This window comes from Pan troglodytes, chromosome 5 (assembly GCF_028858775.2).
Source record: "Pan troglodytes isolate AG18354 chromosome 5, NHGRI_mPanTro3-v2.0_pri, whole genome shotgun sequence".
Taxonomy (NCBI): domain Eukaryota; kingdom Metazoa; phylum Chordata; class Mammalia; order Primates; family Hominidae; genus Pan; species Pan troglodytes.
In genome coordinates this window covers 50,252,697-50,278,175 of record NC_072403.2, presented here as the reverse complement: position 1 = coordinate 50,278,175, position 25,479 = coordinate 50,252,697, and the positions used below count along the sequence as shown (strand labels likewise).

General features: G+C 42.3%; 1 protein-coding gene across 6 annotated transcripts in view; it reads right to left on the bottom strand.

Annotated features, from left to right (window-relative positions):
* Window positions 1-4,100: 4,100 nt before the first annotated feature.
* The window catches only part of SPATS1 (spermatogenesis associated serine rich 1), a 34,488-nt gene continuing 13,109 nt past the window's right edge, over window positions 4,101-25,479 (bottom strand). For all 6 annotated transcript variants that reach the window (XM_518511.8, XM_009451371.3, XM_016955625.2 and 3 more), the window contains 6 exons: window positions 20,664-20,788; window positions 19,244-19,405; window positions 12,781-12,901; window positions 11,169-11,231; window positions 4,806-4,921; window positions 4,101-4,230 (listed from right to left, as the gene is read on the bottom strand). In XM_518511.8, the coding sequence (XP_518511.4) occupies window positions 4,202-4,230; window positions 4,806-4,921; window positions 11,169-11,231; window positions 12,781-12,901; window positions 19,244-19,405; window positions 20,664-20,788 (616 nt within the window). In that variant the 3' untranslated portion in view covers window positions 4,101-4,201. The remainder of the gene's footprint in view (window positions 4,231-4,805; window positions 4,922-11,168; window positions 11,232-12,780; window positions 12,902-19,243; window positions 19,406-20,663; window positions 20,789-25,479) is intronic.

Below are 25,479 nucleotides of genomic sequence, written 5' to 3'. Positions count from 1 at the left end.
TCCCATTTAAATGAATTTTAAATAAAGAACAAACAATATTTAGTATCACTATGCCCCTAAATCCATTCTGTCTCACAGAATCCCAACTTTTACTCCAGCCCAAACTGTGCCCAGACAAAAGAACACATTTCTAGCCAGATAAGCATACCCTTGCTCACAGCTTCACCACTGGAAGCTGGATCCGTCTGCTGCCCCCACACCACATTTGGTGGAGGCAGACACATTTCCTCAGAAAATAAGACATTGGGATATTTTGGCTGCTTGTTTGATATAAGGCTAGGACCCTTCATGCACACCACAAAATGTTTACTTTTCATGTAAGCGTTATAGCCTGGATTTAGGAGCCTCAGTGTTGGCTCCCAGGTGAGTCAGTAGTGGCCTCCCCATTCCTGAGGGTGGCATCAGGCCACAGTCCCTCTTGGGGCTCCCCAGCATGGGAAGGACACCAGTCATCTCAAATGGGCTCCCACATCCTCTCCCAGAGTGTGCCGGGAACTTGGCTCGTAGACCCCGTAAAAAGGTGCACCATCCTGCATCAGGCATGTGGCTCAGTTCTGGGTAGAGGTAATTATATACCCAAGTACTCTCTCCTGATTTCCCAGCCAGGAAAGAAAAGCCTCTTTAGGACAGGGACATGATCTTGAAGGACTCCAACTCTAAAATACTTCACCAAGTCAAGTCCTGTAAACAATGTGTTTACCTGCCTAGATTTTGAGACCAAAATGCCTAAGAACAAAACAAAACTAACCAAACTGAGTGCCTCGTATTAGAAATGTGGACAATTAGTGGAATCCTACAGTATATTCCTAAATTCCTTGTGGAATTTTAGAAGTTTAATATCCTACTATCTTAACATTTTGGTAACTTGGAGTTCAGAGATCACTAATTCGAACGTTGGTGCCACTAGCTGAATAATACAATGTTTCTTCATGTCCACAGAGGCCATTTTTCATTTATCTCAGGATCCAAAATTAGAATACCTCTGTGCAATGTAAAATTGCACACTAAGAAATTTACTTGTACAGTTTCACATATAGTTTATTTCTATTGAACTTCAGTTATTGAAAGTAAGAAATGAACACACACACACCTCTGCACCCACATGTTTTTATTTACCAAAGACCCTACAGTGAGGTGAAGGGGATCTTTACATCTAACAGGTTCAACCTCTTTCTAGCTGGAAAGAAGCAAAAGCTGGAACAGCTATGATATGCACATATTTTTCCCATGTGGCCTTTCTCTATGCCTTTGTCTCCCCACACATGTAGACATACTCATGCTGTCCAAAGTTGGCAGTGGGACTCTACCTGACAGCTATTGAGGTGCCGTGGAATAAGGCCTGGCCATCGAGATGTACCCACAGAGAACACCAGATCCAGCGAAAACTGCCCTGATTTTCAGGGGATGAAATGTAGCTCTGCAACTCCAGAAGTTCAATCATCTAACAGTTGTGTAGGGTTTTTTTGTTTTTTTGTGTGTTTTTTTTTTTTAACTCATGGTTTTTGCGGCCTGGATTAAAAGAAAAAGGAATCAAATCATATCTACTTAGAGCAGCATCTAGGAATTATATAGACCTCTTTGAAACCTAGAGACTACTCCAAACCTTCTAAAACTGTATTTTGGTTGTTTTTCTTTCTTTCTTTCTTTCTTTTTTTTTTTTTTTTTTTTTTTTGAGACAGAGTCTCACTCTGTTGCCCAGGCTGGAGTGCAGTGGCACAATCTTGGGTCACTGCAAGCTCCGCCTCCCAGGTTGACACCATTCTCCTGCCTCAGCCTCCCGAGTATAGTACAGTCCTGGGACTATAGGTGCCCACCACCATGCCCGGCTAATTTTTTTGTGTTTTTAATAGAGACAGGGTTTCTCCATGTTAGCCAGGATGGTCTCGATTTCCTGACCTTGTGATCCGCCTGCCTCGGCCTCCCAAAGTGCTGGGATTACAGGCGTGAGCCACCACGCCCAGCCAGTTGTTTTCCTTAATATATTTATGGTGTAGGACTCCCTCCTTCCAAAACACCAGGGAACCTTCTGAGAGCAGTTTCCTGTGCCACCTAGATAATCTCACCAGGAAATCTCTGCAGAATCTTTTTTTGTTCTATATTGTGTCCTCCATTACTAACCCACCTGGTGGTTGCAGTCGACTTTTTTTTTTAGGGGTGGGGCATTGTTTTTGACTAGGGGAAAGAAGACTTTTTTATATTTAAGTAATAGAGGCACAAAAAATTATTATCTTTTCAGAAGTTAATGTGTCCTGGAAAATCTCTTGGCAGCCTCTGTCTTTTTAAAAATTATTTGGTGTTTTTTTAAATTATTATGTTGGGAGCAGGGGTGGACCTGTGACCCAGGGGCCAGAGGATTAGCACGGATGTATGCTGATGTTAACCCAAGGAGTGGTCAGGCACAGCAGCTGGCAGTAGGCACCATGCTCTCTGCCAGTTAGTCTAGAGGCACATATGAAGGTGCCATGAATGCATTGTGGTTTTTGTTTGCTTCTTTGTTTTTGGGATGGAGTTTCGCTCTTGTCGCCCAGGCTGGAGTGCAATGGCATGGTCTTGGCTCACTGCAACCTCTGCCTCCTGGGTTCAAGCGATTCTCCTGCCTCAGCCTCCCAAGTACCAGGGATTACAGGTGCCCACCATCTTGCCTGGCTAATTTTTGTGATTTTAGTAGAGACAGGTTTCGCCATGTTGACCAGGCTGGTCTCGAACTCCTGACCTCAAGTGATTCGCCTGCCTCGGCCTCCAAAAGTGCTGGGATTACAGGCATGAGCCACCACACCTGGCTAAATGTATCGTGTTCTAAACCTGCTTCATTCACTTTGGCTGTGACTGGAGACAACAAACATTTTGGGAAATAAATCATGCTCATGTCATAGACATGTTGAGTCTCAGCATGGACCCCAATCTCTTTCCACTTTAAGGTTTTGGAGAGACTAGATCTGCAGCCTTCATTAGCCAGCCAAGGGGGTTCCCTAGTGGAGAAAGAGATTGGCTGTAAAAATGCCGTGAGTCACTAGTTTGACTGTGTCAAAGCCTGTGAGGCAGCTTTTGTTTTCACCTTTTCCTCCAAATGTTTGCTTCTTGTCTGATTGACAGGAGGCCCTAAAACTCATGACTGGTGGTCACTGAGCTCTCACCCTGCTTGGCTATTGTAGATAGGCAATACTAAACTGGGGAATGCAGCTACAGGGCAATAGTATTACCTGGTATAGATCCAGCCTTCATGTTTTTCTGACATGTACCAAGTCAACATTAGAGAAATATTCCAAAAGGTATTAATAAAATGAAAAGTTTTACCAAAAGCAATGAAAGTTCACTGCTATGGTCTAAATGTTTGTCCTCCCCACCCCAAAATGCATATGTCGAAACCTAATCCCCAAGGTGATGGTATTAGGAGGTAAGGCCATTGGGAGGCGATTAGGTCATGAGACCAGAGCCCTCATGAATGAGATTAGTGCCCTTGTAAAAGAGACCCCAGAGGACTAGCTCACCCTTTCTATCATATGAGGACACAGCAAGAAGGTACTATCTATGAGCCAGAAGGCTGGCCCTCAGCAGACACTGAACCTGCCAGCACCCTGTGCTTGGACTTCCCAGCCTCCAGAACTGTAAGAAATGAATTCCTATTGTTTATAAGCCATTCTGTTTATGGCGTTTTGTTATAGCAGCCTGAACAGGCTAAGACACTCACATAATGTCTGTATTTTATGATTGATTTGAGGGCATCCTTAGAAAACTAAATATAATTGACTAAAATTGAATGTGGACTAAATGTTAATAATATTTTATCAGTGTTAAATTCTGTGAGTTTGGTATTTGTGTTGTGGTTGTTAGACAACATCCTTGACCTTAGAAGATACATGCTGAGGTATGTAGGTATACAGGTGTAAAGGGTTACAATATCTGCCACTCACTCTCAAAGAGTTCAGCAAAATGGTAACTGTAATATTGTGAGAGAGAGAAAGTTTGAACAAATATTAACAATGATAGAATCCATGTGAAGGATATGCAGGTGTTTGTTGTACAATTCTTGCAACTTTTATGTAAATGTGAAAGTTTTCAAAATATAAAGTTTTAAAAAAGCAAAGCACAACACTTCCTCATAAGGGTCAAACACTGGATTTAGAACAGTCACATGACAAAAAACAACTGGAAAAGGGTCGCCAGAGTGCAGTCAGCACATGTTTTGTGGGCCTGTTTATGCTCAGGATTGTCTTGGAAAGTCCAAAGCACCTGTGGATAGAGGCATGGAGTTACAGGTTTTCTTCCATTACAAAACTAACAATTCTCAATCAATACACTCGACCCCCAATGCTTGGCTATGACATCTGCCCATGAGACCACCTCGGGACAGAAGACACATCCACTCCAGGAGATACTTTGCCTGCCCTCCTTTCCACTGTGAAGCCTCTCAAAATCCTGTTCTCTGGACTCCTCCAGTTTTGTTTTGTTTGTTTGTTTGTTGTTTGTTTGTTTGTTTTTGAGGCAAAGTTTCGCTCTGTTGCCCAGGCTGGAGTGCAGTGGCACAATCTCAGCTCACTGCAACCTCCACCTCCCAGGTTCAAGTGATTCTCCTTCCTCAGCCTCCTGAGTAGCTGGGATTACAGGCACGCGCCACCACACCCAGCTAATTTTTGTATTTTTAGTAGAGACGGGGTTTCACCATGTTGGTCAGGCTTGTCTTGAACTCCTGACCTTGTGATCTGCCCGCCTCAGCCTCCCAAAGTGCTGGGATTACAGGAGTGAGCCACCATGCCCGGCGGACTCCTCCAGTTTTTACACTATTCTTTGAAGTTTCTTTAACCCACCAGGAAGGAGTAGCATGTGCATTAAGGGCACTGCTGGCTGCCAGTTGTCAAGCTCCTCAACCTCTTGTATCTCATTTTTCAAACTGTTGGCCTTCTCCTTCACCCAGAAAGGCAAGCTGTGGGAAGAAGACAACACCCTGAGTTGTAGTTTGATGCAAAATTTACAAACACCAACAGCGGATAAGAAATTATGTGCTCCAAAAGTAAAAAGACCTCCAATTTAGGAGACCAGCTTCAAAATAAAATATGTTAGTTGTTCACCGTTTGCTCCTGCCTCAGACTCTCTTGTTCAGCCCTTCTCTGCCAAGAGGCTGACCTTGCAGCTAGTATCACCTGGGCTCCTCTGTGCTTCCACATTTTTTTTTTTTGAAACAAAGTCTCACTCCATCACCCAGGCTGGAATGCAGTGGCACAATCTCAGCTCACTGCAACCTCCGCCTCGCAGATTCAAGCAATTCTCCTGCCTCAGCCTCCCGAGTAGCTGGGACTATAGGCACATGCCACCACATCTGGCTAATTTTTGTATTTTTAGTAGAGACAGGGTTTCACCTTGTTGGTCAAGCTGGTATCGAATTTCCGACCTAAGGTGATCCACCTGCCTCGGCCTCCCAAAGTGCTGGGATTACAGTTGTGAGCCACTATACCCAGCCCACATTTTTTTGTTTGTTTTTTGAGACAGAGTCTCACTCTGTCGCCCAGGCTGGAGTGCGATCTCTGCTCACTGCAACCTCCGCCTCCCGGGTTCAGGTGACTGTCCTGCTTCAGCCTCCCAAGTAGCTGGGACTACAGGCACATGACACCACGCCCAGCTAATTTTTGTACTTTTAGTAGAGATGGGGCTTTACCATGTTGGTCAGGCTGGTCTTGAACTCCTGACTCCAAATGATCCTCCCACCTTGGCCTCCCAAAGTGCTGAGATTACAGGCATGAGCCACCGTCCCCACCCGTGCTTCCACCTTTGAGCTGGGCTTGGCTGATGGCACCGATAGGAGATCAGAAGGTGGACAGAAATTAGGGCATTTCTTACCTAGTTCCTCCCCCGATGTCCTGTCTCCCAAGGCACCCCAATTCTGGCAGTGCCACAGCTCCTGTTGGGCAGCCCTTCTCCCAGAGCTCCAGCGCTTACTGTTCTGCAAACTGTGATCCCTCTTCTTGCTGCTCAGACCCAAGAGTAGTAACGCTTCCCACTGTCATGAGCCTCTGGGTGCTTCACCCTCCCATGTGGGTTCCCCCAACCCTGCCCACACACCCATAAATAGTCCCTTTCCTTAAGCTGTCTTCAGAATCCCAGCTGAGTGTGCTTTCTGTTTTCTGCTGGGACCTTGGCTAATGCAGATACCCAGAGTCTTCCCAGAGCCACTGAGACCTGAAAGGACATTTCTGGGCTGCATGTGGTCCAATAGGTAGTAGGAAGTGTGACTCTGGGATGAGTTGGAGCAGGCAGATGCAAAATGTTTTCATCTTTTGGAAGCTAGAATTCTCGTGCTTTAGGGGAGAAATATACCACAATTGGCAAAATGCCCTGATAAAACTGCTGGGGGTAGGGAAGTCCCTGCAAGAACGAAGAGGACGGTTACCACATAGGTAATTGGTGAAAGTCAAAGTTATCACTTAAAGCCAACGAGCCAAATAGTAGAAACCCAAATAAGAAAAGCAGGACTAAGAGCAATGTATAAAGATACTAGCATAAAGAACTACTAGAACAAAAACACGAGCATTTCTAAATATCAAAAGAAAGCATTTTTCAGCCTTTGTTGAAACAATCAAACACTGAAAGACTCACACTAAATGTAATACAGTACACCTAATAAATGTAACAAATAATGTAACAGAACTGAAATCAAATATATCAGTCTAATCAATAAATACAAGTGGCCTAATTCACCTGAATTAAAGAAAATATTTTCAAGCTGGCTCACAGAGCAGAATCCAATTCTACCCTAAAAGCAAAGTGCTTCAAAAGCAAAAGAATGGGCAAAAAGAATGGGCAAAGTTCAGATGCAAATAAAATAAAGTAAGAATTAGAACCTTAATAACTGGCTAGGTATACTTTAGGACAAAAAGTATTAAATGAGAAAAATAAAGATACTTTCATAATGCTAAAAGACACAATTAACAACAAAAATAGTCGAAATGCTAATATTCAGACACCCTAACTCTCACACTAACTCTCAGTCCTAACTAGGCCAAGTGAACAAAAGTAAGGAAATATAGGGGCTAAACAACATAACCAATAAAGTCAATCTTCTGTATATGTATCTAACTTTCCATCCTGATTAAGTGGAATACACTTTCTTTTCAAGCACATGTGGAAATCTAAAAATAAATATTAAGTGACCTAATATAGATGCATCCCATAATACTTTGTCCTTGGAAGATACATTAACTGCAATGCCTCATCTAGGACCCAGATCAAGTACCACCTCCTCTGCAACATGTCCTCAACTTCCCCCATGTCTTTCCTCTATGTACACATTGTACCATATTTGCTTTCAATTGTTTTATGATTACTCATCTAGTGGTCTCTCCCCACAATAGACAATGAGCCTTGAAACAAATATCATATCTTATTCATCTTTGTGATCCCTGCCTCCATTACCTCACCACCTTCCCATTTCTCCTGTAGATTAAGTGCATAAACGGTACTCAAAGGATGTCTGCTGAGTTGAATAAATAATCCCTGTAAACGTACTGCACATTATAGGGACCTTTTCAATAAGTAATCTTACCTCCCTAATTTTTATTCTAATTCTGGCTCTCTCTGTCACTAACTAGAGAAGACTTGGCAACTTTATCTGGTTCTGGTTATCAGGTTTTGTTCTTATTTTACAGGTGGATTGTTGCATTTGCAGATTTAACATTCTTCAATTTCCAAGCACAATTACTACACTATTTAAAGATATGAATAACTTTGATGACAGTAATGGAGCAGTACAAAACTGATTCATCAAATAACTTGGGAAAAAACCTACAATTTTTATTAATAGATGATAGATAATAACATTTCTATTCATAGATAATAATTCCAGCCATAATGAAGTAGCGGGGATCAGATTTACTCTCCTGACTTAAACAAGTAGAAAACTGGACAAAATGTATGAAATAACAATTTTCAGAATGAGACAACAGGCAGCACAGGATTGTGATCCTAAAGAAAAGGAAAGCAAATGAAGAGATTCCTGTAATCACCCAGCTTTGCCTGGAGGCACATTCAAGACCACAGCGCAGGATGAGCAACCCCATACAGAGCATGGCATTCTCTATGAGTTTGAGGAGCCGAAGATCCAAGTTCAGAGAGTCTTGGAGGACTGGAAGCTGCAGGGCAGAGTTCTGGGGAAGAAGGAACTTTACAAAAAAATGAAAGTAAGAAATTTACACAGCACTTCCTTTGAGTCTTTGCTGAATATTAAGACACACATGTGTAGGGTAGAACTCCACAAGATCAGACAATAGAGTGACTGGGAACTGAATGGGCTCACAAAGGGCTAAAAATCATTTTAGTTCCCACCAAATAAAGTGAAGACTCCTCACTGATCACTCAAGGTATTCTGCAGAGACTCTAAAAGGGCCACATCTTACTTAGTAATGGAGTTAAACTATCCCTAAAGACTGCTTTAGACACACCCTAACAAAGCTTGAAAACAAGCCTCAAACCAAACTGCAAGTGACTTAACTGCCTGCTACAGCAAAGACCAGCACTCTTTAAAAGAAGACCACAAGGCCTGTTGCGGTGGCTCACGCCTGTAATCCCAGCACTTTGGGAGCCCGAGGCAGGTGGATCACGAAGTCAGGAGACTGAAACCAGCCTGGTCAACATAGTGAAACCCTGTCTCTACTAAAAATACAAAAATCAGCTGGGTGTGGTGGCACGTGCCTGTAATCCCAGCCACTCGGGAGGCTGAGGCAGGAGAATCCCTTGAACCTGGGGGCGGAGGTTGCAGTGAGCCCAGATTGCGCCACTGCACTCCAGCCTGGTGACAAAGTGAGACTCCATCTAAAAAAAATAAATTAAATAAAAATAAAATAAAATAAAATTAAAAAGACAACAAAATCCAAATACTCAACAATATAAAATTATAATGTCCAGTATCCAAATAAAAATTACTAGACATACCAGGAAGCAGGAAAATGTGACCCATAATCAGGAGAAAAATCAGTCAGTAGAAACACACCCAGAAATGACACAAATAATAGAATTAGCAAACAAAAATCTTTTTTTTTTTTTTTGAGATGGAGTCTCACTCTGTCGCCAGGCTGGAGTGCAGTGGCGCGATCTTGGCTCACTTCAACCTTTGCCTCCCGGATTCAAGCGATTCTCCTGCCTCAGCCTCCCGAGTAGCTGGGACTACGGGTGCGCGCCACCATACCCAGATAATTTTTGTGTTTTTAGTAGAGACAGGGTCTCACCATGTTGGCCAGGATGGTCTTGATCTCTTGACCTCAATCTGCCTGCCTCAGCCTCCCAAAGTGCTGTGGTTACAGGCGTGAGCCACCGTGCCCGGCTGCAAACAAAAATCTTTTTTTTTTTTTTTTTTGAGACGGAGTCTCGCTGTGTCGCCCAGGCTGGAGTGCAGTGGCACCATCTTGGCTCACTGCAAGCTCTGCCTCCCAGGTTCACGCCATTCTCCTGCCTCAGCCTCCCGAGTAGCTGGGACCACAGGCGCCTGCCACCACGCCCAGCTAATTTTTTGTATTTTTAGTAGAGACAGGGTTTCACTGTGTTAGCTAGGATGGTCTCAATCTCCTGACCTCGTGATCCGCCAGCCTCAGCCTCCCAAAGTGCTGGGATTACAGGCATGAGCCACCGCGCCCAGCCTGCAAACAAAAATCTTTAAACAGCTATTACTATGTCCAAGTATTTAAGGAAAACATGAAAATAGGAAAGAACAACAGATATAAAAAAGAATCAAATAGAATTTCTAAAGATCGAAATACATAATCACTGGATAGGACTAACAGCAAACTAGACACTACAGAACAAAATAGAGAATCTAGGAAACAATAAATGCTAAATCCAGCAACAGAAGCCTTTGTCACTTCTGCCATGACTAACTGGTTAGTAGACTTTTTCATTAGGGTGACTGTCCCTGAGGAAAGGGTCCAAGTCTCACAATTGTCTTATTGACCATAGCACAGAGGAATATGCTGATCGACTTCTCTCTCTTTTTTTTTTTTTTAAATTTGAGACAGGGTTTTGCTCTGTCACCTAGGCTGGAGTGCATAGCACAATCGTAGCTCACTGCAGCCTCGAACTCATAGACTCAATAAACCCTCCTGCCTCAGCCTCCCAAGTACCTAGGACTACAGTTGCATACCACTATGCCTGGCTAATTTTTTTAAAAAATATTTTGTAGAGATAGGGTCTCACTATGTTGCCCATGCTGGTCTCAATCTCTTGGCTTCAAGCAGTCCCCCTGCCTTGGCCTCCCAAAGCGCTGGGATTATAGGTGTGAGCCACTGCACCCAGCTAGCTTTGTACTTCAAGAAAAAAAAAAAAACCTTTCTTTTTAGGAAAACCAGACTAATTGGTATTCTGGGGTTTATACATGTAAAAACATATTTGCATATGAAAGGTAATATACAAAAGCTAAAATAGTAGAGTGATGAAATTTAGGCAATTGCTATTATCTGGAATATTCTAGAATAGTGTTTATTAAAAATGTAAAGTACGGACATGAGAAGCCCTAATCGTGTGCCATAAGTAACAATGCACATAATAAAGACATTAAAATCTCAAGTTTGGAATAAAAGGTTTTTATTCCCACTGAGCTCCAGAGTGGGTCAGACCCTGGGACACATGCCCACTCATAGGAGACTGTTTTGTATTAGAAAGTTAAAAAAGAAAGAAAGAAAAGAAAATATCTCTTTATAGGTCAGAAACCTGCTTAGGTAAATAAGTGAGGTTCAGAATGGAGTGAAGCAAAAGTATGAAATTAAAGGAATGATATTTCCCTCAAACACAGAAGTGCTCTGTTAGCTTTCTTTCTGCCTCTTGAAACTCTAACCATTCTCCCCAGTTGCAATCATTTAAGTATGTGTCTTTTTTTCCCAACATACTCATGTTCTAGGAATCAGGAACCCTGTCTTTTTGTTCCATGTGAACTCTCCTATAGTGCATGGCTAGCACAACACATGGCAACTGGTAGTTTGTCAATTACATCTGTTGACTATGTGACCATCCCAATTGCAGACTCTACAGAATGTCTATCCAAACACCTTCCTTACAAACTGCCCCACCCTCCTGCTGGGATTCAAAAGGGTCCTGTGTCCTGGTTATCTACCTGCTCCTCCACATAAGGAAACAATAAAATAATCGATATTTAATAAAGATGGGATAACACAAAACATGGTAAGAGAACTCACTTGGGAATTTGTGGAAGAGGCTCAAGTGGAATAAATGTATCAAATTTCTTTTCATAAGGCACTCTGAAAAACAGAAAAGGCAATCATAAAACTGGTATGCCATCTACAGCAAAGAGATCAATACATCATTGTATTCAATAGAATGTCCTGTTTTCCAATTTTAATTTTCAAGTATTGACTTCAAAACTGTAAGAACCGCAGATTTTATTTTATTATTTTATTTTATTTTATTTTATTTTACGTATGTTTTGAGACAGGGTCTCACTCTGTCCCCAAGGCTGGAATGCAGTGGCACAATCTCAGCTCACTGCAGCCTCAACCTTTCAGGCTCAGGTGATCCTCCCACCTCAGCCTCCCAAGTAGCTGGGATTATAGGCACGCACCACCATGCCCAGCTAATTTTTTGTATTTTTGTAGAGAAGGGGTTTCTCCATGTTGCCCAGGTAGGTCTGGAATGCCTGGGCTGAAGCAATCCTCCAGCCTCAGCCTCCCAAAGTGCTAGGATTACAGGCATGAGCCACTGTGCCTGGCCCACAGATTTTATATTATTTTATTTATTCTGAGATGGAGTCTTAACTCTGTCGCCCAGGCTAGAGTGTGGCGCTGCAATCTCGGCTCACTGCAACCTCCATCTCCCAGGTTCAAATAATTCTCCTTCCTCAGCCTCCTGAGTAGCTGAGATTACAAGCATCTGCCACCGTGCCCAGCTAATTTTTGTATTTTTAGTAGACACAGGATTTTACCATGTTGGCCAGGCTGGTCTTGAACTCCTGACCTCAGGCGATCCACCCCACCCCACCCTTGGCCTCTCAAAGGGCTGGGGTTACAGGCGTGAGCCACCGCGCCTGGCCCACAGATTTTAGTTTTGATCATTTTTAGTCAACATCATTATATCCCACATGGTTAATTTTTTTAAATAATATTTTAAATGTAGTACACCAACTACCCAGCACTTTGGGAGGCCAAGGCGGGCGGATCACGAGGTCAGGAGATCAAGACCATCCTGGCTAACATGGTGAAACCCCATCTCTACTGAAAATACAAAAAATTACCCAGGTGTGGTGGCGGGCACCTGTAGTCCCAGCTACTCGGGAGGCTGAGGCAGGAGAACGGCGTGAACCCGGGAGGCAGAGCTTGCAGTGAGCTGAGATGGCACCACTGCACTCCAGCCAGGGCGACGGAGCGAGACTCCATCTCAAAAAAAAAAAAAAAATGTAATACACCAACTATTTTTCTTTTAATGTAATGATCCTCCCATTTTTCTCCATCACTTTGGTCTAAGTTTATTTCCAAGTTTAAGTCCACCCACAGAGTAGTCACTATGGCCAACAATCTGATTCAGTATGAAAATTTAAAAGTTTTCAAATCTGTGATAATAGAGATAGGAACAAAATTAACAACCACTTTTTTGTAGTCCAAGTCCTGTGTGTAATTTTAATTATACACATGCATGTGTGCAGACATTAATTAACTAAAGATGAGCTTTTCAAGGAATTTTCATCCAATCACATCTTGTTGACATCTATCCCTTTTAAAATATAATTTCTGTATAGTAGAGAGACACAATTCCTTTAAAGTTAACTATATAATGCTAGTATTAACATACACTTACATTGAAAAATTTACTGGTGGGAGCGTTGATCCTGCTTTGTGGAAGCCTTTACTCTGTTCTGGGTACATATATGGATTGTCCCCTGGAGTTAACTTTGGGATTCCATTCCTGGGATCAATATCTGTGGAGAAGATTTGAAAACAAAATCATACAAGGGCTGAAGATGATCCACAGATTTGCTGTAAGTATTGGCATGACAATGGAAATAGGATATTTTAGTATTTTATTATAAATTACATAGAAGTTTCTCAAAGTTCTGTTTGTGATTATCTTGCCTTAAGGAGATGAGCCTATATTTGGGACATTTTCCAAAACGTGTTGTTATAACTACCTCACCCTGGAAAAGAATTGTTAGATTCAGATGCAGTGTTTTGGTTTAAAATATAAGGTGAATCAGAGGTTTCTTTGCAATGATCCAAAAATCTCTGACCTAAAAATCTCTTCATTCCTGAGCATTAGTGCACTTTGAATCCCTGAGTCTTAGGAAGCCGAAGAAACAAGTGTCCTTGGGGCTCTGCCTCTCTGACTGGGTCCAGGAAGGAAACCAACTAAGGATGTCTTGCTCCTTCTGCCTCAAGGACTGGGGCCATGCAGCAGTGGGAGGTGGCTTCCTGGAGAAGAGCAAGATTACTCAGCAGAGGTTCTTACACCCAGCTCAGCCCCTGCTAAAGCCCTGGGAACAAGAAACTAATCACGGGAGTGGAAGGCATCAGCCTAGTGTAGGGTGATCATTTAAACCCACACACCTAAAGTCCTTAAAATTGCCTATTTAAAAAATTAAAATTTAAAATAAATAAATCAACCCACACACTTACACCAGATGCATCTCCTAAGAGAATAAGCCTGGACTACGAGACTCATCACCCTTGGGCTCAGAAGCAGGGACACGTGGCTGGAAGCATGACCTCCATCTTTGCCACACACCCAGATTCTTCTAGCTAACTCGGAAAAGCCATCAGCGTGACAGGTGGAATTTCTTGGGTTACCAGAGTATTTACTTTTTTGTCTTTCTCTTTCAAAAACCTTTTCAATAACTGACTGTATTACACTTTTGATTAGCTCTTCTGTGTAGTGAAATAACATCAACTGCACCCATGCATTGAGTGCCTGCTGGGTATGAGATGCTGAGGATTCAAAGCAGAGAGAGTGGAGGTTTAAAATATATACTGAATCCCCTTGAGGCCAGGAGTTCTAGACCAGCCTGGCCAACACAGTGAAACCCTGTCTCTACTAAAAATACAAAAATTAGCTGGGTGTGGTGGCACACGCCAGTAATCCCAGTTACTCGGGAGGCTGAGACAGGAGAATCGCTTAAACCCGGGAGACGGAGGTTGCAGTAAGCCGAGATCATGCCACTGCACTCCAGCCTGGGAAACAGAATGAGACTCTGTCTCAAAAATTTAATTAATTAATTAAATATACAGTGCATCTGAAACCTTTTGCATACCAAACCAGGGCACTGACAAGTAAGAGTTGGGTGACAACAAGAGGTGGTGGGAAGGGTTTGGACTTTGGAGTCAGTCGCACCTGAGTTCATACTCACTCCTGCAATTTCTAGTTCTGTGCCCTTGAGCTATTTATTTAACCTTCCTAAGCCTTTTTAACCTCATTTATAAACTGTTTATTTCAAATGGCTACTTTGCAGTTATCATGAATACTAAATAATAATGACGTGAGCATATAACAAGCACCCAAGAAATAGTAGCAATTATTATTATTTGAAATCAGAACTGGACTAATACCCCTCATCCCAATTATTTTTTAATCTGGAGGATACGATTGCTATATAGCTGAGGTATAAACTTCTCCCCAGGGAATCTTATCTAGATAGGGAGACATATGTAAAGATGAAGGTAACACTACAAAGCAGTAAATGCCATATACTATAGAACAGTGGTTCCAAAATTTTAGCACACCTGAAAATCACCTAGGAAACTTGTTTAAAATGCAGCCTTTAACCCAAGAAATTCTGTTTCAGAAGATCTCTAATAGTTCCCAGAACCAGTAATTTTTATAAACTCTCCAGTTGATTATGATATAGGTGGTCTAAGGAGAACACCTAGAAATAGACTATGGTGGCCAGGCGCAGTGGCTCATGCTTGTAATCCCAGCACTTTGGGAGGCCGAGGCAGGTGGATCACCTGACATCAGGAGTTCAAGACCAGCCTGATCAACATGGTGAAATCCCGTCTCCACTAAAAATACAAAATTAGCTGGGCATGGTGGCACATGCCTGTAATCCCAGCTACTTAGGAGGCTGAGGCAGGAGAATCGCTTGAACCTGGGAGGCAGAGATTGCAGTGAGCCGAGATCGCACCATTGCACTCCAGCCTGGGCAACAAGAGCGAAACTCTGTCTCAAAAAAAAAATATATATATATATAGACTATGGTAAAAGATATCACAAGATAATGTCAGGAGGAAGAAAAAGAGGCAATGGTGTGATGTCAGTATAAGGTGTTACTTTTAGGGGGAAAATCTCCCAAACAATACTTCTGAGATAACATGTTTGTTTAAGCTATTAAGTACAATATGGGGCCTTGGTATAATTTCTGGATATCTCACCAAAACAGGTATCAGCCCAAAGGGCTGGCCACTATGTATCAATAGCTGATGGACCCATAACACTGCATGATCAGTTCTAATGCTTGTTTGTTTTTAGACAGACCATCCAATTTCCTGGATGTAGACATTCAGGAGGTAGAAAATGGGAAACATACATTTAGAGACAAATAGCCATATAAGGGAGCGAACCGTTCACCAAATAACTTACTCTGCCCCACATTTCAGTGCCCCGATGCGTTTAGGTAGAGCCATGTTCTGACTGATAGATTGTGAGCAGAGATGATATGTGCCACTTTAAAAAGAAGCATTTAAGGAGCTGATGTGAAAAACCTTCCAGCATTTTCTCTTTACCCTTCTATGGCAATCTTAGAAGCCACAGGTTGAGATGGAAAGGTCACAGATAAAAGCAGACGGCATCCTTGGAAAGGAGCTGTCCTGGAGAGCTGCTGGATCCACAGTGGACTTTACAAGAGAAAGGAGCAAACTTTAGTGCTTAAGCTGCAGAGATTTCAGGGACTGTTACTGCGGCAGAATCTATCCTATTCTGACTAATACAATATGCTGTACTGTGGGAAGAGCTACACAATAGAAAATTGTATTTTCAGATCTATTTCCCTACCACCTACAATCATAGATGGCATTTTGTTCTGTGGCAACAGCTAGGCCTTTAGGGAACTCCACCAATATCCTGGTTATGGCTGATGGATAACAGTCAACCATTATTTAAAGATATTTTGATTGATTTTTTGATATAATAATGCGTTGCATTCCAGTTTAAAATGGCAGCTGGTTGGCAGTCCCTGAGCCTACCACTTCAACTCATCCAAGAAATAATGAGTGGGGGCCAGGAGTGGTGGCTCACACCTGTAATCCCAGCACTTTGGGAGGCCGAGGCGGGTGGATCATCTGAGGTCAGGAGTTTGAGACCAGCCTGGCCAACATGGTGAAACCCTGTCTCTACTAAAAGACAAGAATTAGCCGGCAGTGGTGGCACATGCCTGTAATCCCAGGAGGCTGAGACATGAGAATTGCTTGAACTCAGTGGGCGGAGGTTGCAGTGAGCCAAGGTCACGCTACTGCACTCCAGCCTGGGTGACAGAGCGAGACTCTGTCTAAAAAAAAAAGGAAGAAAGAAAGAGAGAAGAAAAGAAGAAAAAGAAAAAGAAAGAAAGACAGAAAGAAAAAAAGAAAGAAAGAAAAGAAAGAAAGAGTGGGGAGAGAATTTCACAAAGGAAGAAGTGTCCAGTGTCAAGCTTGACAGTATCAAGTGCTGCAGTGAGATCAAGGAAGAGAAGAAATGGAAAAAGACCATTGCGTTTGATGTTTAAAGAAGTCACTGTACATCACCTAAGAAGTAATCATACTAAAACGAATCAAGCCTGTAGACCCAAATACCACTTCACAGGAAATACACAGGAAAGAGGAACCTGTTAAATGATACCAAGCAATGTAATCAGCAAAGTCCTGATCATAGTGAATACTGCAGGATAAGGCCTAGTTTCTTCACCATACAAATTGCAAGAAAAAAGGAGGGAGAAAGAAACTTAACAGACATACCAACCAATTTCAATCTGTGGGCCTTACTTGGATCCTGATCCAAACAAACTAAATATTTTTAAATTATGGCATTTATGAGACAATGGGATATTTGGACACTGACTATATTAAGGAATTACTGTTAATTTTAAAAATATGATATTATGATATGGAATTGTGGTTATGTTAATAAAATAATCCTTATCTATCAGAGGCACATATGATATATTTAGAGATGAAATAATATGATGTCTGAAATTTGCTTTAAAATAATCCCTGGGAGGAGGAGTAATGATGAAACAAGTTAGCCAGGTGTTGATCATTATTGAAGCTAAGTGGATGAGTACATCGGGTTTCATTTTGCTATTGTTTGAAAATTTACCTAATAAGTTTTTCTTTAAAAAAATGTGAAATATGGGTTACCACTGGAGTTGGGGGAGGAAAGATGGAATATTCAGGGAAGAGGATATTGGAGGCTTCAAATATAAAGTTAGAATTTTATTTCTTAAGTGGAGTAAAAGAACGCAAGTATTTGTGATATTTCATTTTATATAGTCAACAAATGTTTCATAAATATATCATTGCATTTACTCAGTATTTATAAAACCCTAAAGGAAGAAGGGAAAGAAGAAATGAAAGGATGGAGAGAGGGAGGGAGGAAAGGAAAAAGGAAGGAAGGAGGGAAGGAGGGAAGGAAGGAAGGAAGGAAAGAAAGAAAGAAAAAGAAGAGGAAAGGAGAAGAAAGAAAAAGAAAGGAAAGGAGAGGGAAGAATCATAAACATAAAATTCAGGATAAGGTGGTTTACTTTTGAGCCAGGAGGGCAGCGATAAGTCAAGATTAAGATTTGGGTCATTATGATAATCCCATTTACTTTTGATAGGTACTTGCAGCTCAAGAGTGCAGGGTAGGCTGGCTGCAGTGGCTCACACCTGTAATACCAGCACTTTGAGAGGCCAAGGCCGGCTAATCACTTGGGCCCAGGAGTTTGAGACTGGCCTGGGCAACATGGAGAAACCCTGTCTCTACTAAAAATAGAAAAATCAGCCGGGCATGGTGGCACATGCCTCTAGTCCCAGCAACTTAGAGGCTGAGGTTAGAGGATTGCTTGAGCCTGGGGCTGGGGGGCTGGCATTCGGAACTGCAGTGAGCCAAGATGGTGGCACTGCACTCCAGCCTGGGCCACAGAGCAAGACCTTGTCTTAAAAAAAAAAAAGTGCTGGGCACAGTGGCTTACGCCTGTAATCCCAGCACTTTGGGAGGCCGAGGCAGGCGGATCACCTGAGGTCCGGAGTTCGAGACCAGCCTGACCAACATGGAGAAATCCGTCTCTACTAAAAATACAAAATTAACCGGGTGTGGTGGTGCATGCCTATAATCCCATCTACTCCGGAGGCTGAGGCAGGCGAATGGCTTGAACCCGGGAGGCGGAGGTTGCTGTGAGCCAAGATCGCGCCATTGCACTCCAGCCTGGGCAACAAGAGCGAAAGTCCGTCTCAAAAACAAAAAAAAAAAATGCAAGGTGCAGGGCTCCTCACAGATTTCCATATCAATGACCACTCTCCCAGCTCATTTAGTATGGCTTTCTACGTATTTTTCTACCCAAATAAATAAAAGCCTCAATTCTCAAAACTATTTGTCTCTGTTGTGAGTTTAAGTCTATTTTAAAACTCAAAAATGAGAACAGTCTACTTCTTTCTCTTTGTATTCCTGCTACAGCAATCCTATTTATTTCTGGAGCAATGGTTGCCTCCTACACAGGGATTTATATAGAAAAATGTGTCATAAATGGTCGGTTGGTACTCGGCAACTTTTGAGGGTCTTTCGGTAAGTCTATTATAAGTAGGTTGGGGCAAAGAACTCACTGAGCTACAAACCAAGGAGATATAGATACACAGGTAGATATATATTCATTTCAATAGCCTTTAATTAAATCAGCAATAAAATAAAAACATGCACTTCAGGCTGAGGTTTATGGGATGTTTTCCTTGTGGAGAATATAAAGTACAATTTAAATGTGTATGCCAGGCAGCATCTAATTGGAACATAAATTCTTTTCTTCAGACTTCAATGGAGGTTTCTATTAATAAGTATCTGAGAGAACTTATCTGATGACTTAAATGTCACATTTGCATTTTATGAAATTCAGAGAAAAAAGAAAATGTGGATTAGCATCTGTTGTGAGCTCTTTGCCAAAACGTGCAGCCTGCTAACTGTCCCCTTCACTTTTCTGTCTTCCTGGCTGCACTAGGGGAACATGGTGACTCTACAGGGCTGCCCCCAGCTACAGAACGCAGGGCCTATAGAATCACGACTCGAGAGTTTTTCGGGGACTGCACAGTCAAGACCCAGAAGGAAACATCACCGTATTTCTTTCTCCCAAAGCACTTGTCCACCGTCCTCTCTGATAGAGACCTCTTGTTGCCGAGGAAGACTCCATTAAAGAAGCACTGCTTTCCGACGTGGTAGGTGTGGATGTTGCTGCTAAACCTTGGGTAAAATGTCCACTCAGGACGATGCCCATCTTCTGCAAGACACCAGAAAGCCTTCCATTAGCACTGTTCCCAGCCTCATAATGCAACTGGATGACAAAAAGCTGTGAAAACTCCACAGGCACTATCTGGCTATACAACTTTAATTAATGTGTATAATCCCTTGGTTCTACATCAGAGACAGTGTGAAACTCTGTGGGACTAGACACAAAAGGAAGGGAAGTCAGGGGAGAGCTATCTAAGAGGCCGTCTTTGTTTTTGTTTGCCCTCTTCACCCTCTCCTTCAAAAATAAAGCCAACTTTATGTTTGGAAGTTAAGTATTGATTGGGAAGCTCAGAGACAGTCTTACAAGTACCTGTGATACAATCTTCACTCTGATAACGGTGTAGGAAAAATAGAATGCCATCAACCAGCAAATGGCTAGGCCAGTGCCATCCACATGGCACCTCAAGTGGAGGAAACATGGCGTTGGCTGCAACAGTAGCACACGCATGTGCTACGGTGACACCGGGAAATGGACCCGTGATAATTTCAAATGAGAAAAGCTGTCGTGAGACCCCAGGCTAGTTTCTGGACCTTGCAGTGCCTTTGTTTCATCATCTGATACTTTTCCTGTAAGATGGCTAACAGTGACTTTAAACAATAAAAGATCCCCTAGCAGCTCTAGGGGTGCTTGAGAAATGTCGGCTCTGGGATATCCAAGAAGAGCACAGGCTTCGAGGCAAGCAAGTGTGGGTTCTGATCCCATTGCTCTACTTCCTGGCCATGTGGCTTTATGGATGACTGAATGTCTCAAAGCCTCAGTTTCCTCCTCTGTAAAATGGGTATGTCTATATTAACCATATAGATCTATATGTATTGACACAGAAAGAGGTCCATGATCTATTTATACCAGTTTGTATACTAACCCATTTATTTTATATCTATATATGTACACGTGTATGTATACACACACACACATTTCAAAATATTGGAAAAATATATATCGACTCTTCACAGCTATAGGGCAGAATAGGGATATTGTTGAAAAATATTGGGGAAGGGGTTTTTATACTCTATGTACTTCTATATTATTTTAATGTCTTTCTGCAGTATTTTAATGGGTTTTATATAAAGGCATTTTATTTTTGAAAAACATATAATGGCTTCCTGGCAGAGGTTTTGTGAATTTTGAGATAAAGTACATCAAATGCTTGACAGTTGTGGGCCTTCGATGATGGTGGCCAACAGTATGGCAGACTTCTGAAAAGACCTGGGGGACAGAAGCATGTGGAGGAGGGTCTGTGACTTACTCGTCTGCAACTTAAGCAGGCTGAATTCCTCAGGATATTTATCCTTTTGGACTTCAGGCAACGACATTTCAGAGGAGTGATCAGAATGTGAGAAGGAGAGTTTCCGATCCAAGTCAGCAGTGGTGCTGGAAAGAAAGCAGAAGGGTTCTTCCACGTGCTTAAACTGGTAGTTACAGCCTGATCTCACATAGTTTACCCTAGAATTGCCCTCGCTTATGAGAACTGGGACTACTCCTCTATAAAAGTCCTTGAGCATATCATTTATTTACTCATAATTTGAGGGGACTGAAACTTATTGAAAAGATGGGTATTCAGTGGCACACGCCTGTAATCCCAAAACCTTGGGAGGCTGAGACAGGTGGATCACTTGAAGCCAGGAGTTTGAGACCAGACTGGACAGCATAGTGAGATCCCGTCTTTACTAATTTTTTTAAGTGTTTAAAAATAATTTGGTGGTTCCTCAAAAAGTTGAACACAGAATTACCATAAGACTCAGTAATTCTGTTTCTAGGTGTATACCTAAAAGAACTGACAACAGAGATCCAAACAGATACTTGCATGTGAATGTTCTTTGCAGCATTATTCATAACAGCCAAAAAGTGGAAATGACCCAAGTGTCCATCAAGAGAAGAATGGATAAGCAAAATGTGGTACATAACACATACAATGGAATATTATTCAGCCTTAAAAAGGAATGAAGTGGCTGGGCATGGTGGCTTATGCCTGTAATCCCAACACTTTGGAACGCTGAGGCAGGTGGATCACTTGAGCTCAGGAGTTCAAGACCAGCCTGGGCAACATGGAGACACCCCATCACTACCAAAAATACAAAAATTAGCCAGGCATGGTAGTGCATGCCTGTAATCCCAGCTACTCAGGAGGCTGAGGCAGGAGAATTGCTTAAACTCAGGAAGTGGAGGCTGCAGAGATCTCGCCACTGCACTCTAGCCTGGGCAACAAAGTGAGATCCTGTCTCAAAAAAATAAGAAAAAAATAAAGGAATGAAGTAGTGATGCATGCTACAACATGGTGAGCCTTGAAAACATTATGCTAAGTAAAATAAGCCAGACACAAAAGGACAAATATTATGTGATTCCACTTATATGAAATATCTAGAATAGGTAACTTCATAGAAAGTAGATTACAGGTTACCAGGGGCTGGGGAGAGGGGAGAATGGCAAGTTATTGCTATGGTCATAGAGTTTCTGTTTGGACTGATGAAAATGTCTGAAAATAGACAATGGTGATGGTTACACAACATTATGAGTGCAATTAATGCCACTGAATTGTACACTTAAAAATGCATAAAATCAGGCAGGCGCAGTGGCTCATGCCTATAATCTTAGTATTTCGGGAGGCCAAGGTAGGAGGATCACTTAAGCCCAGGTGTTTGAGACCAGCCTGGGCAAAATAGTGAGACCTCATCTCCACAAAAAAATTTTTAATTAGCCAGGTGTGGTGGTGCACACCTGTAGTTCTAGCTACTTGGGAGGCTGAGGTGGAAGGATCACTCCACCTCATTCCAGCCTCCAGGAAGTGGAGGCTGCAGTGAGCAGTGACTATGCCACTGCACTCCAGCCTGGGCTACAGAGTGAAATCCCATTTCTTTAAAAAACATTTTTTAATGGATGAAATGGCAAATGTTGTGCCATATATATTTTACTACAATTTTTAGAAAGGAATGATATATATTACAACATGTATGCACCTTGAAAGCATTGTGCTAAGTGAAAGAAGCCAGACACCAAAGACCACATATTGATAATCCTATTAATATTACATGTCCGAAATAGGCAAATCTATACAGACAAAAGTAGATTAATGGTTGTCTCAGACTAGAGGGATAGGAAGATGGGGCTGCAGGGGGATGATTGCTAAAGGGTATGGATTTCTTTTTGTGGTGATGAAAATGTTCTAAAATTGATTGTGGTGATAGTTGCACAACTTTATGAATACACTAAAAACCATCGAGTTGTGTGCAGAGTTTAAGTGGGTGACTTTTAAGGTATGTGAATTATGTTTAAATAAATCTGTTACCAAAAAAAGCATGTTTAATAAAACCATTAAATGCAAATAAAAAATCAATAAGTATATAAAGAAGACGAAGAAATAATCAAAAACAAACCTAGGCTGAAATGATTACAATAATAGAGCATTATGTTTAGCGCTGAACTTCCTAGCAGTTTATAAAGGCCCACAACAAACTATTATAGGTGTCAGCTGAAAATGCAATCACTTCTGGTTTAAATGGCTTTGCGTCTGAAACCTGGCCTTGGACAATGTTTTCAGGTACAATGATCTGTTATCAAGTCACGGGATCTTTTTTCATAACAATGCGTCACTCATATTTAAATGGCATCAAAGCAACTTCATATTGCTTGTCTTGTTTGCTCCCTACTAACAATCCTGTGATGTAGGTAGGACCAATAACTCAGTGCCCCCACCCCCGATTCAGAATATAAGCAATTTTGGAGGTGTGTTAGTTTCCATGACAAGAGTATAGCTGGGGACAACTGGAATTGGGGTTCAATGTCTCAGAACTGTCACTCTCCTCTGCTTATCCTGACACCTTGGCTTCCTTTCTGCCAATTGCAGATGAGCTTCTTCACAAGAGCAAAAAGGCCACTGACAGACCAGATTCATATTCTCATGTCTTCCAACCAATTTTTACCCGTATCTCCAATGTGAAAAATCTCAGGGAAGGACTCACTGGCTCAGCTCAGATCACACGTTCTCCCTTAAATCAATCACAATCAAGACGTGGAGATAAGTAAGATGATGGTAGCTCCTATTCAGAATACTCATTAAAACTGGGTAGGCAGGAGTTCGAGACCAGCCAGGGAAACATAGCAAGATCTTGTGTTAAAATGTTTAAAAACTGCATAGGGAAGGGCTGGGCACAGTGGCTCATGCCTGTAATCCCAACACTTTGGGAGGCTGAGGTGGGTGGATCACCTGAGGTCAGGAGTTCAAGACCAGCCTGGCCAACATAGTGAAACCCCATCTCTACTGAAAATACAAAATTAGCCAGGTGTGGTGGCATGCACCTGTAATCCCAGCTATTCAGGGAGCTGAGGAGGGGGAATCACTTGAACCCAGGAGGCCAAGGTTCCAGTGAGCCGAGATGGCGCCATTGGACTCCAGCTGGGACAACAGGAGCGAAACTCTATCTAAACAAACAAACAAACAAACAAACAAAAACTTGGTAAGGAAGGAGTGAAAATCAATTCCCCAGAAAAAGAAGAATAGCATAGACGACGCCACTGGAAAGTCAGTGGAAGCCAAGCAGCTTCTACAATATGTGAACACAGCAAGGCATTGGAGGAAGCCACTTCAAGCAAAGGAGGCAATGTGAGCAAAGGCATAGAAGGAAGAAACATCAGGGAAATGAAGAAATTTGATGTGGTTGTGGCAGGAGTTTTTGAGATAAAGGTGGAGAAGAGAAGGAGACAGATCTGGAGAACTTGCAGTTCATATGAAGGGGGACTCTTTTTTATCAAGCTTTAATGGGATATCATTAAATAATGGTAAGCAAGAACATGACCATGGTCACATGTGGTTAGAAGACTCTGGAAGTTGTGAAAGGAATGGGCTTTGAGAATATAAAATTTAAGTCAGGGAGTCCACTTAGGAGAGTGTAGCAGGCAGCCTCTGACATGGCTGCCAGTGATCCCTGATTCTTGGTATTTATTCCCTCCTGTAATCTTCTCCCTTTGAGTATAGGCTAGACCTACTGACTCACTTTCAACAAAGAGAAAACAGCAAATGTTATGGGATGTCACTTCCCACGTTAGGTTACAAAGAGACTGTGGCTTTGTCTTATGTGCACTCCTGCTTGCTTGTAAGGAGAGACAGCTGCTATGTTGTGAGATGCCCTCTGTAGAGACAAGGAACTGAGGGAAGCCTGTGGGCAGCAGCCAGTGGGGAACTGAACTCTCAGCCCCAGCAGCCTGTGAGGAAGTGAATCCTGCCATCAACCATATGAGTGAGCTTGGAAGTGGATCCTCCCACAGTTGAGCCTTCAGATGAGCCCACAGCTCTGGCCAACACCTCGATTGCAATCTTGTGACAGAGACCTTGAGCCAGAGGCACCCACCTAGGTTATACTCAGATTCCTGACCTGTAGAAAATGTGAGATAATAAATGTTTGTTGTTTTAAGTAACTAAGTTAGGGTGATTAGTTGTGTACCAATAAATAACTAATCTAGAAGGTATTACAGTGGTCCAGGTAAGAGATGATCAGGGCCTTGAGTGGGACCATGGTAATATAGATGGAGTAGAAGAGATGGACTTATACGGTGTTTCAGGGCTTGATCCCCCATTGGATGAGTGGCAGGAGACAAGTATGATCTGTCAATCTATACCTTTGGAGCTGTATGAATACTGAGATTATCAACTGAGACAAGGAACACAGAAGGATTTGGTTTGTAAGGATGGGTGATGAGAAGTTCAGTCAAGGCATGTTGAGTTTGGGGGCCTGTGGGACATCAGGTGGAGATATCTGGAAAGCAGTTCAATATATCAATCTAAAGCCTGAGGCTATGTCTAGAGTGGAGCTTTAGATTCGGCTACACATGCTTTGACTGAGTTAGGTCCTCCGTAACCCAGGCATCATGAAAGATAAAGGGGACTTATTTAGGTGGGAATTAGGAATGTAGAAGTGGCAGCAATCACCCAGTTCCCCATCCTACAGGATGTGAACCTCACATTCCGGGCTTTCTTTCCCTCCCAATACATGGTCCCACTACTGCTGCTAGTGATATACACCTGTTGCAGAGGACCTAAAGAGGCAGAGCTTAAGAATTATGCCAGCCTC